The sequence below is a fragment of the Myotis lucifugus genome, unplaced genomic scaffold (assembly GCF_000147115.1).
Source record: "Myotis lucifugus unplaced genomic scaffold, Myoluc2.0 scaffold_11, whole genome shotgun sequence".
NCBI classification, from domain to species: Eukaryota; Metazoa; Chordata; class Mammalia; order Chiroptera; family Vespertilionidae; genus Myotis; species Myotis lucifugus.
Genome location: NW_005871059.1, coordinates 12,090,370 through 12,103,086, shown reverse-complemented (window position 1 = coordinate 12,103,086; position 12,717 = coordinate 12,090,370). Strand labels below are relative to the sequence as shown.

At 43.9% G+C, this 12,717-nt stretch overlaps 2 protein-coding genes and 1 long non-coding RNA gene across 6 annotated transcripts in view; 1 reads left to right on the top strand and 2 right to left on the bottom strand.

Annotated features, from left to right (window-relative positions):
- The window catches only part of MAP7 (microtubule associated protein 7), a 132,077-nt gene extending 128,471 nt beyond the window's left edge, over positions 1-3,606 (bottom strand). Inside the window, exon 1 of one of the 3 annotated variants that reach the window (XM_023750209.1) lies at positions 3,480-3,606. In XM_023750209.1, coding sequence (XP_023605977.1) covers positions 3,480-3,552 — 73 coding nt within the window. In that variant the 5' untranslated portion in view covers positions 3,553-3,606. The remainder of the gene's footprint in view (positions 1-3,479) is intronic. The other 2 variants (XM_023750213.1, XM_023750211.1) reach the window with 2 other exon arrangements.
- Positions 3,607-3,664: 58 nt separating this feature from the next.
- LOC111825024 overlaps positions 3,665-12,717 on the top strand; it is a 41,237-nt gene continuing 32,184 nt past the window's right edge. For both annotated transcript variants that reach the window (XR_002828132.1, XR_002828131.1), the window contains exon 1: positions 3,665-3,963. This is a non-coding gene — a long non-coding RNA (uncharacterized LOC111825024). The remainder of the gene's footprint in view (positions 3,964-12,717) is intronic.
- The window catches only part of MAP3K5 (mitogen-activated protein kinase kinase kinase 5), a 167,604-nt gene continuing 165,494 nt past the window's right edge, over positions 10,608-12,717 (bottom strand). The window contains 2 exon segments of the mRNA XM_023750205.1: positions 10,608-11,754; positions 12,426-12,502. Of these exon segments, the coding sequence (XP_023605973.1) occupies positions 11,682-11,754; positions 12,426-12,502 (150 nt within the window). The 3' untranslated portion in view covers positions 10,608-11,681.

Below are 12,717 nucleotides of genomic sequence, written 5' to 3'. Positions count from 1 at the left end.
ATAGCAATAAGATTTTAGGACGCAACTTAAAATTTGGAACTATGATAGAGTAATACAAAACAAAAAACCTGCGAGCACCATAGAAATCCAAGAAAAATAAGTCAACATGGTTTGGCATGGGTGTCCAACTCAATCACAACACAATCTAAGCGCCTCCCAGGGAGCATGTAACAACCTTCTGCTGGAACACCAGTACCTTTTGACAAGTGAAAAGCAATATGTAAAGGTAAGAGTTCGCCACAAAACAATGGGAAAAAGTCATCTGGGCACCTCAACGAAGCATTACTAGCTTTGGGACCTGAATTTCAAAAGGGACAAGTTTAACACTAACTTGTAGCCTGAACCTCTTACAATTTTTATTTGCAGATATTCGCAGACCCTTAGAGCTAAGTGAGACCTTAAAGATCACTTTTTAATTTGGAAAAATGCAGTGAAATGTCATTACCAAGATCATAAGGAAAATCCATGTTTTTCTACCACACAGCTCGCTAAAATGAGAAAAAGCCCAATTCCAGGTACTAAGTCATTTCTCCAAAGGAGAAGCAACAAAATGCAAAGATTACAGGTATTAACTATTACCTGTGCATGAATATTTTTAGTCTCATGAATTAGTCAAAAGCAGCTTTGAATTTGGTCTCAATCAGCAGCCTTTATAAAAATTATGTTATTGAATTAGCTCTGCACACTCCCTTTCCATTGTTACTGGGCACCAACATAAAATTAAATATACAAAGCTTGGGCAGAGGCAGTTTTGTGAATATCAATCAATGGAACTATTCAAAATAATAACCTGAAAAGGACTTGACGTCCTCTAGTGGTGAAATGGAAACTTATTTCCAAGACAATTATTTTTTTCAGTTCTCACTTATTACCTCTGGCGATTGAAAAATATATGTGAAAGAACTGTTCATCCTGAAGAAAAAAAAATTCACCACAAGGCAAGTTATTTGACTACCTTTGAGGAGGAGATAAATATATGCTGAAGGACATATGGTTTTTAAAATGTTAGATTTATATAGTACCTTTCAATATTCTTAACAAATATCTTGTCTTACAGGCAGTATAACACTAATGTTCAACCCATCTTTGATACACACACATACATATGTATGTAATTATGAACACATTATGGGTGTTATTTTAATAATTATCTGAGATTCTAATATAAATTGCTCTGCAATTAAACCAGTCTTTGCACAGGGACACTAAAACTAAGACATTTAGGAATGGACTTTACCTGACAAGAACTAGATCTAAAAAGGGGATAAAATAGATCCTTCAACAAATGTTGCCTCCCTGGGAAAAAACCACCTCTCTACAAACTTGTGATTGTTTAAAAAAAAGAAGACTTGCAGCAGTTGGATGTGTATGTGAAATATGTCCATAAGAATAAAGTACTGCATTGAGGTCCTATGTGTACAGGTCACATGTTTTAAATATATGGAAAACTTAAGCTGTTAAAATCCAGGCAATCTGCACTTATTTGATCAAAATATTGCTATCTGGATTTTAAAAAATATATTTTCTCCTTTGCTCTTTATTTGGCCCCTGCTCACACAGGTGCTTCTGAACACTAAAAACATTAATAGTAATCAAGGGCTAGAGGGGAAAAAAAACACCACAGAAAGATGTGGGCCAGAAATAAGTTTTAGGTAAATTATAAAGAACAGTTATTCAAAAGGCCAAGTAAAAACTGTCCCTTGGAACTTGAAGTGTCTAGGCAAAGATATGAAACAACTGTTTTCTGTGAAGAAGATGGCAGCCAATTAAATTCCCATTTTCATAAAAGAAACTATTTCACTGACAGCCACATGGTTGATCTGTATGTCAATTGTTAGAAACCTTGGTTCATTAGCCTGCCCAGGCATTGAATAGGCTAGTTTGCAATTCACTCATATATGAACAAGTTGTTCATGGCAGGTTCTAAAAAGTATTTTGCTTTTTGTTTGTTTAGCACAAATGGGCGTGTATTCACTACCTTGAACAATTTTGTTTCAGAAGCACCATTTACATTCGCAGTGAGGACGCTGCCCTCCTGTTGCCCTCAGTTGGGTGAGTCTAACCCGGGGCACCCAGTTCATCAAGTTCTCTAAAGCAATTACAAAAGCATCTCCCTTAGCCACCCTTTCCCCACCCCAAGCCTAAATAATGATCTACAAATCTTTCAAACCACTCTCCTGGAAATAGTATGACTTCAACGTAAACAAGTTCAAGACACCTTGTCGGACTAAACCGCGGGTATTTTGGCTGGAGGGATGAAGTCATTAGACTTTAGGTGTCCCAACTCTTCCAAGCAGAGCAGATACTATTATAGCTTTTCTGGACCTTTCACATTAAAATAAGCACGCCATTTAAATCAATAATACCTTTTGGTAGGGTGGGGTGCGGGGGGGGGGGTGAGTCTTACATTTAGGAAACAGTTGTTTCCGATTATGTATGTATGTAAAGCAGCAAATGCGTTGCAATCTGAATTTCTTCTAAAAATAAGAAACTGCCTCACCCCCCCCCCCTTTCAAGTGTAGGAAGGTACCAGAGTTTACCGGCCAAGAACAGAATAAAAGAAGAGGGGACTAGGAGAGAGGGGCGGGTTTGCAAGACAGTGTCTCCAAAAGAACCTATCAGGAGCGCAAAAATCGTCCACCTATAGGATGTGGGGTGCGGGGGAGACGCGAGCGCCGTCCCCGAGTGTGCTGCGGAGGCTGTGGGGGTTGGGGGCGGTCCCCAACACAGAGCCCTTGGGGCTGAACCACCCTTCTCACCCAGGGTTGGTGTACGGACTTGGAACACGAGCTCAGAGGACCCTTTCAAGTCCCGTCTGAGCACGTCGAGCCCCCACTCGCTGGTCCCCACCATCCAGCAACCAGCCCCTGCCCTCCTGCGCCCGCGACCTCAGTCTTTCTGGGACGCGGGTCGGAACTGCGGACCCCAGGGCGGGGGACGGGCACGGCTCACCGCATGTCCCCCGCGCCCTTCAGCACCGTCGTCTTCAACGCACACAGCCCCGAGGAGCTGAGTGTGACCCCGGCACGGGGGAGGGGGGAGGAGAGGTGCCCAGGAACGGAGAATCCTGCCCCTCGCACCTGGCCCAGGACTTTCCGGCTGGTTGTTTGGTTTGGGGTATACGATTTCCCCATTCAACTCGGCAGGTGGGAGGGGAGCAGCCACCGTTTCTCCATTTCCTCCTCCCGCCCGCGCTCCCTGGCGCGTTTCCACCTGTTGTGGGAAAGTCGCGGTGAAGCGCCAAAGGGCGACCGGAACCGGGCCCGCGGCACTCGGGCACCTCCGGGCCGGGCGGTGGCGGAGGGCCGGGGGACTGTGCGCTCCGATCCCGGGTGCGCAGAGATCGGGGCGGCCGTTCCCCGCCGCGGCCCCGCGCGGGCAGAAGAGGGGATCGCCGGCGCCCCGCGCGAGCCCACCCACCGGTTTGCTGGCCCCTGCCCCGCCCGCTGGACCCCCGCCTGCCCGCGCTGCGCAGTCACCTGTTTCGCTCTGCACAGCGCCATCGCCATCGCTGCCCCTGTGGCTGTCGCCGCCAGCTCCTAGCTCCGCCATGGTGCTCGGATGACGCGTCCCGAGAGCCGCTCCGCCCTCTTCCTCGGCTTGGCTCCCGCCGGCCCCCGCCTCTGGGGCCCGCAGTCCAGACAGGTGAGCGCTGTCGGAGGGAGGAGGCGCGAGCGCAGGCGAGCAGGAGAGGCCTGGGACCCGGCGCGCCCCCTCGCGGGCAGGTGTGGCGTGGCAGCGGCTCTCACTTGGACGCCACAGGGTCTGGGCTGCGAGAGCTGCGGGCGGAGCCAGGCACCTGGCCCCGAGCTCCTGGCCCCCACGCCGCCCACTCCGGGAGGTCTGGAGCGGGGTCGGCGACTCTGAGTGGCTCCAGGATCTGGGACAGAAGAAAGCAGATCAGCCCAGGTGAGAGGAGGACATCGGGACGCCCAGTTCCACCATGAACTTTGAAGCAGCCAGGTCAGTTTTGAAGTTCATAGTGACAGGGCAAAAAGAGTACGAGGCCACGTGGAAAGCCGAAGTACACAGGCGGGATTCCAAGCTGGGATCCGGCCTGGATCTGCTTTTCAGGACGCCATTGCTGCTGACCAGTCTTCTCACCGGGCCTATGTGTCTGGCGAGCCCCAGGGCATACAAGTTAGTGAAACTTGTGCCCAATGATGTGGCTTTTCTTATTCTTGGCTTCTCATTAGTAACTACCTTGTGACTTCCGTCCAGCTTGCTCAGGAAGACCAGGAAAAAGGCAACATGCAACAGTTTCTCTCTCTCTCTCTCTCTCTCTCTCTCTCTTAAAGAAACAGATTATTAAGTGAGGAGATACCAATTTCTGCTCCAACAGACAAGTACAGGATAGCAACAAAATGCTGAGGGGGAAATATGGCCTGCAAAAAAAATGGAAACATGAGGAACAAAATTGAGCAGCAACCAGTTCCATCTAGCTACACAGAAATGCACTCCCACAGCCTGGGCTGGTTGAACAGAACCAGAAAGCTCCAAGCAGCTTAAAACCCTCTTAAGGATTTCAGCAGAATCTATTGGATGCCCAAGAGTGCCTGAGAAGTGTTGGATTTCTTGCTAAAGTGACAATCGCCACCGTTCTTTAATGAAAAACCTGCCACTCTGAGCCTAGGAGTGGACTGCTTTTATTTGGTTTACTGGTTCACTAGCTAAGTAGAGGATTTGATTAAGAGACACTTCACCGTGGTGTACTTAGGGATTTTCCCATAATGCCATTTCTACAGTGGATTAGGCAAACTGATCACATTCAAATCACTCGTATCAGACTTCTAATAAAAATAAAGCACCAGATTTAGGGGGGGGGGTGGTTAAGGTAGTTTTAAACCTCAGCTTGGGTCCAAGCAAAGGTTATTTTTTACTACATTAAGTCATCAGAGTGTAAAATGCTGCGAACATCAGAAAGAGTCTCTTAGCTGAATTTAGAGAGGTGAACTCTGGAAGAACCTTGGGAAAGGGAAGTGATTGATTTTCAACCTTCTGATTTACTACCTACTAAAGTAAACTAGGAGTACTCTCTCTGACCTCCACCCCAAATTAAGACTTAGTGTTTATTTTTCTGTGTTCGTGTTTTTGTTTTTGGTGTGTGCTTCACCCTTCTCCCATTCTTTTGCTAATTTGTTTTCATCTGTCACCAGTTACACAGAAACACACCGAAATCCTGCCCTTAGGCCCTGTATAGACTGTGTTCCAAATTTAATGTGGCGTCTGTAACAAGGACTGTTACATGAAAATGCAGGAATGGGTGACATCTGTTAAATGTCATACACCATCACGTTGTACTGTGTGTTGTACTTTACTTAGAACACGGAAGCCATCTGTCTTGAGCTCCCACCTCCATCTCAAAATCTCTCCCATTCATCACCGTTCCCCTTTCCAGGGGGAGGTGCTGGAACTCCTAAAGCCATCTGCTCCCCTCCTGCCTCCTTTGAAAGCTCAATCTTTCTTCTCCCTACTCCCAATGGATTCTCCATTCAGGGATTCTACCCCAACAAACACATTCAGGACTCTCTGATTCTGAAAAATTTCTTCCCTCAACTTGCAACTCTCCCGAATCTATTGTCATAATTTTGTTCACCGAAGTTAATAAACATGTGGACTCTGGTGCCATTATTGTCTTATTATCTTTGTTTAACCAAGTGTAGTCTTTCATGTCTAGGAAAACTTTCCAGGGCATTAAATCAAATTTTTAATCTGTCATCCCCCTAGATTTTTTTCACTCTATCAACTGATCATCTTCCTCTTGGCTTACATCACTGTCCTGGTTTTTCTTTTTTCTTTTTAAAATATATTTTATTGATTTTTTACAGAGAGGAAGGGAGAGGGAATAGAGAGTTAGAAACATCGATGAGAGAGAAACATCGATCAGCTGCCTCCTGCACACCCCACACTGGGGATGTGCCCGCAACCAAGGTACATGCCCTTGACCGGAATCGAACCTGGGACTCTTCAGTCCACAGGCCGACGCTCTATCCACTGAGCCAAACCGGTTAGGGCTGTCCTGGTTTTTCGAATTTCTCTGTGGTTAGTCATTTTTCTTCTCTACTGACTTAAAATTCCTCCTCCTTTTCAAACCACCCCAAAACCACCCTCCTCCCAAAATTGTCGGCCACAACCTTTCTCTCTCACAACTATCACTTAATGTTATCTCCATCCAGGTTGACCCCTAGATACAGAATATATACCCCTGACCTCAGTCCTGACTTACTACCTCTAAGTTCTCAATGGTCTCTGCCATTTCTATCATTGAATCATCCTGCCACTAATTCATCATGTCCAAACCAGCTCCCCTTCCAAAATTGCCTGTGTTTGAATTCTTCTCTTACATAAACTCAACATCTAGCCTTTCCTCCCATTGTCACTGCTCAAATCATAGTTCCCAAATCTTGTCAATTTATTTTAATCTCACCTTCTCAATTCCTATTACTCTTACTCCTACTAGAACCCTCCTTCACATCTGTAACACTCTCTGAGCTGTTCTGTCCAATTTCTGTTCCCTCTAATTTACCCAAAACAATTTCACCAGATTAATCTCACACACTACTGCTTTACACATACACCTCTTGCTCAAAAACCTTAATAGATCCCCCATTTCTACATAATTAAATACACTCCACTTTCCTCCCTGGTCAACTCCAATCACACTGAGCTCTATCTCATTTTCCACCTTTCATCTTTATAATTCATGTTTCCAGCCAAATATGAGTTAAATGAGTCAACTGGGGGGGGGGGGGGAGAGGGGTAATGTAATATAAAAATTGCTCACTTTCTCCAGAACACTTTGCAAATCCCTGCTTTCTGCCTTTGTTCTTGGTGCTGTGCCCTGATTGACTTCCCTGGTTCTGACTTAATAATTCTTTCCTTCTAAGGCCCAGGGTGAGGTCTGCCTCCTCAATGAAGCCTGTTCCACCTGCCCATGCTCCCAGCAAGCTTGTCCTCTGAACCTCTCCAGGGGCTTCTGGACTTACCCCTCACCTAGCCTTTAACATAGACGAGGTGTGAGTTGTTATTGCGAATTTGTCTCTTCAATCTGATATGAATTACTGGTGGCAGAGGCTTTGTCTTCTATTTCTCTCTAGGGCAGTGATGGCGAACCTATGACACGCGTGTCAGAGGTGACACACGAACTCATTTTTTTTGGTTGATTTTTCTTTGTTAAATGGCATTTAAATATATAAAATAAACATCAAAAATATGTCTTTGTTTTACTATGGTTGCAAATCTCAAAAAATTTCTATATGTGACATGGCACCAGAGTTAAGTTAGGGTTTTTCAAAATGCTGACACGCCAAGCTCAAAAGGTTCGCCATCACTGCTTTAGGGTATCTATAAAGTCTGGCGTTATCAATGATATTTTTACAAATGGCTGGTGTTCTTGATGACATATGTGTTGCCTGTATTCTAAATTTAAGGGGTATCATGTATATCTCTCCTGCTGCTACAGTGCCTCACACATAGCAGGCATCCCCAGTGGGTTAGCAACAATTCCTCATTGCCAAGCGTTTTTTGTAATGGTTTAAGAATGAATGAAACAAAATATGCAATGATAGGATTTGGAGAAAGAGATCAAAATGTGCTTAAAAAGAAACACTGGATCTACTTTCCCCGGCAAATTCCGGTTTTGTTTCTTATAAGACTGTGCACCGCCCAGGTGTGTAACTGCTGTCACCAACCGTCTTTCCAGGCTCAGCTCTGGACTTCACTTCTCCAGGAAGCTTTTCTTGATCCCCTCCAGCAGTCAGATCACTACAGCACTTACTGCATGTATTGTAGTTTCTGCTTTGTCTCGATTTCACCACTGACAGTGAACATCGCGGAGAACTGTGTCGTTTGTGTACCATACTGTACTCACCCAGTGAGTTCTTAATGACTGCTTTGAGTGAATGATAATAGATAACAATAGCAGGCAAGAGAGGTGTGCTTAGTATCTGCTAAGCATCGCAGTAAGCACCTCCTCTGCATTGTTTTATTTAAATTTTACAACAACCCCATGAGGAAGGTAGACTGTTTTCCCCTCTTCAGATGAGGAAACAGACTTGGTGAGGTTCATCGGCCCAAGGGGGAAAGGCAAGTGGTAGTTTTGCTCCAGGCCTATGTGCTTAGACTCTTGCTACACTGAATGAACAACGAATGGTAACCATCTTACTATCATCACTACGGAAAGGAGCTTTCCATTTCTCTCTCCGGGTACCACTTTGAATAAGGAGGTGGGACCTGATGGTGTCATCTGTAGAGCTTTTAAAAAGATCTCTGGGCCCCTTCCCAGACCAATAAAAAGTTTCTCTAAGATGGTGGCATCGGTATTTTTAAAAAGCAATCAGGTCACTTTAATGTGAAGCTGGGTGTACGATCTGCCGTAGATTGATGCCAAAGGCCTTTCAAGTGAAAACTTTCATGAAACTTGGGCCATAATGGAACTGCCTTCTTGTGTGACTAAGACCCAAAAATGATGTCTGGGAATGTATTATGAACCATGTAGGGATAGAGGAACATTTGATCACGAAGATTGGTTACAGCGAGGGCCCCCGCAGAAGACTATCATTAAAGAGTTGGTTGAGTCTGGTTGGCGTGGCTCAGTGGTTGAGCGTCAACCTATGAAAGAGGAAGTCACAGTTTGATTCCCGGTCAGGGCATATGCCCGGGTTGCTGGCTCGATTCCCATGTGGGGCATGCAGGAGGTAGCAGATCAATGATTCTCTCTCATTATTGATGTTTCTATCTCTCCCTCTCCCTTCCTCTCTGAAATCAATAAAAATATATTTTAAAAAATATCCTCACTCCTTGGGTGAGGATGAAAAAATAAAATAGTTGGTTGAACATGGGTAGCTTGATCCTATTTACGGTCTAAAAGAAGCACCTAACCATTATTATTGGGCAGATGAACTGTGGCTTCATAAAGAAGTTACCCCTGCCTAACCTGTTTGGCTCAGTGGATAGAGCATAGGCCTGCGGACTGAAGGATCCTGGGTTCAATTCCAGCCAAGAGCATGAACCTTGGTTGCGGGCACATCCCCAGTAGGGGGTGTGCAGGAGGCAGCTGATCAATGTTTCTCTCTCATTGATGTTTCTAACTCTCTATCCCTCTCCCTTCCTCTCTGTAAAAAAATTTAAAAAAAAAGTTACCCTGTATTTCAGTATGAATGAAATGACTTGCCACTTAATTTACACTTCATCTCCCTCAAAATTTCCCACAGGGTGCAAGGGGACAGGGCAGCAATCTGTCCTCAGGATTGGGAAGTAAAACAAAGATGCAGCTATATTGTTGCAAATATCAAATGACAAAATACTGGTGAGATCTTTCTGAATAATCGAATACCTAAATGGGGACATCTATAATAGTGTCAACTATAAAAATAAACTTTAAAAAATATATATGCTCTGGCTGGTTTGGCTCACTGAATAAAGCGTCGGCCTGGGGACTGAAGTCCCAGGTTCGATTCCGGTCAAGGGCATGTACCTTGGTTGCAGGCACATCCCTAGTAGGTGGTGTGCAGGAGGCAGCTGATCGATGCTTCTCTCTCATTGATGTTTCTAAATCTCTATCCCTCTCCCTTCCTCTTTGTAAAAAATCAATAATATATATATACCTGGATTTTCACATAGAAATAAAGATGACTTGGCAGTGCCCTCTGCAGTCCCAGATCTGTCTCTTGCTTCAACAGTGTTTGGCCGGAACAGATGCAGGGACACCCCTTCTCCCAGCCTCCGGCCACTCTCCTGCATCTTATCAGTCACCACCTTCAGAACCACCTCCGGGACCAGCAACACACTGTTTGTTTGTTTTTCTACCTTAACTCCTTATTGCCGAACAACCATGAGCTCCCAAATTCCTCCACCGAGGTGGAGGCTGCGTTCAACCGCAGGGCCAACCTGCATCTGCGGGCCCCCCACACCTACCTCTCTCTGGGCTTCTATTTCCACCAACGATGTGGCTCTCGAGGGCATGGGCCACTTCTTCCATGAGTTGGCGGAGAAGCCGAGGGTGCTGAGCGTCCCTTAAAGTTGCAAAACCAGCGTGGAGTCCGCATTCTCCTCCAGGACCTGCTGAAGCCTCCCCAAGATGAGTGGGCAAAACTCAGGGCGCCATGGGAGCCGCCCTGGCCTTAGAGAGGACCCTGAACCAGGCCCTTGTGGAGCTGCAGGCCCTGGGTTCTGCCCGCAGACTTTCACCTCTGTAACTTCCTTGAGAACCACTTCCTGGGTGAGGAGGTGAAACTTATCAAGAAAATGGGCTACACCTGGCCAGCCCCCAGGCTGGGCTGGGCTTACCCTCAAGCATGACTTTGGAGCCCAGAGGCCTTTGAGGGGCCCCTCTGCGTTCCCCTGGTGTCTGCCTTTTGCCTGAGCTTCTCCCTGAAACTACTAGTCATTCTTTTAACCACCCTGAAGCCCTCTCCCATGCATTGAACCAAATGAAACAATAAAGCTTTTTGCAGCAAAAAAATATACTTAAAAAAAATGACTCCTGTTTTATCAAAGATTGTTACATATGGGCCAAGTGAACAGCTCTGTATTATTTTTATCTTGCATACTAAACAGTTTCCTCTGTATTCAAGAAATTTGTTTATCTCATTGATCCATCAAAGAACTTCAGACTTCATCCTTTTAATACAGGCAGGCTTATAAAATATAATATTCAGCTTACAATAAAATATTTCCCTCAATATGAGAAATTAAAAGGCAGTGTTCTCCACTGAGATGCTGTTTGTAGGCCCCTTGAGATACACAATAGTCATTCAAGATAACTCAGGGCTTTGAGAAAAATACAGTGACTTTCTTTAATTTTCTTTTTTCTTTTACGTCTTTCTGAACCACTCTGTTGCCATGAGGAAGAACTTGGAGATCAGTTTTCTTCGATTACTTGAGTAGAAGACAGATTCTATTTAATGTTATAGCTGAAGAAACAACTAGAAATTTAACATAGTAGTTTGGCTAAACAAAATGAGAACTATTTAGAATTTATCAAAACAGTATGTTGATAGTCTTTTTTACTTTTTAAAGTAAATATGAGACAATGGATAGCTTTAGAACAAGCTAACTTTACTATGATTCAGGCATGTGCAACTGGTACAGTTCAGTAGTAACAAAAATGACTCAAACCAATGTACTATAGGCCAGAAACTTAAGTTACAAAATATATCAATATTACAATTAACACAGATAAGTATAAACCATTGCTCAGATTCTGCATATTAAAAAAAACACACCATAAACTTTATGCAACAATTGAAATTATGCATTTCTACTCAGATTATTAGAGCATATTACAAACACACATAAACCTAAAAAGTTGTGGTCACATTTTGGTTTTGTTCCAGTGATGCACAATCACATGAAATGTTACATCCGTTTTGTGTGAAATGAACATTTGGCTGAAGTCTAGTCAGTAGCTGCTGAGTTCAAAATATTTCCATTAAAATGTTCAGAGTAAAATAATCCTAAACATCCTAGTGAGAGTCCTTACAAAAAGTCCTTATGAATTATAGAAATAGAAGCATTTAGGAAATTTCAGTGTACTTTGTCTATTTTTTTTTTAACACGAGTAAACAAATACTGGGTTTAAAGTGCAGCTTCTTTCTCCTCTCCCTGGGATTCTCCCTCCTTCGAAGATCAGTTCTGTGTTGTTAGGATCTCCAGGGAGGTTGGAAACAAAGGAGTGACAGTCAAGTCTGTTTGTCTCTCTGCTTGTCCCGAAAGTCAGTGATGGCCTTCCACAGTGTGCAGAGCATCCCTCCCCTGTTTAAAGACACAAGAACATGGGGAAGGGAACAGTTCATTCAAACACTGCCCTTGTAAAAGAAAAGTGACTGCTTAGCTTTCAAACTGCTCTGATCAGAACATGAAGATCCCAAAGTCTTCTTAGTCATTATGTGTTCTTTTTGTATCTATTTTCTCATCATCCCTCCATGCCTTTCCTCTCCACTCCCACAATCTACCAGGTCCCAAAGCAAAAAAGTTTTCAGCATTTTTAAAATGTCTTTGTTAGACAAAGATGGGCCGGTGTGAGAAAATTATGCATATGCTTGGCCAGATAAAAAAAAAATATTACAGGAAACTGTATCAGATTATACCAGGTATTTAGATGGCAAATCAGCACCCCATCCTAATATTTCCAAGTATGGTACAATCATGAACAAAATGGAGGGATTGGTTTAAGGCAGCTTTAGAATAACTGCATGGTCTTGGTCTGATACATTATCAAAAATATTCTTCCAGTTGCTTTGTATTTACTAATATGGAAATATTGGTTATTAAGCTTCTCAATAATAGTCTGGTCCAACCAACTCAGTTTACTCAGAGCAACTGAGAACCAGAGAGGTCGGCCCAGGATTGCAGGGACCCACACTTCCTGATCTCAGCCCAGGACTCTTGCCATCATGACAACTGAACAGAAAGAAAAGTGATACCTTAGTCTCAGGCATTTTAAGTCATCACGTGTAACATAGTGGAGAACATCCACTAGTGAATAATCCTCAGCCAAAAACTGTGGATAAAGTAATATATGCATAAACATTAGATGTTTTAGACACCTTTAATAGCAAACTCTATCCATAATGTAAACATTGGCTATAATTAAAAATGAATTTAAAAGCAAATCCACTAAAAATATAACCTTCTGGAATTATTAGTAGAAAGTTCCCCCCATGACAAAATAATTACAAAGAGATACATCCATGACTTCCAAATGCAGGAAGAGTA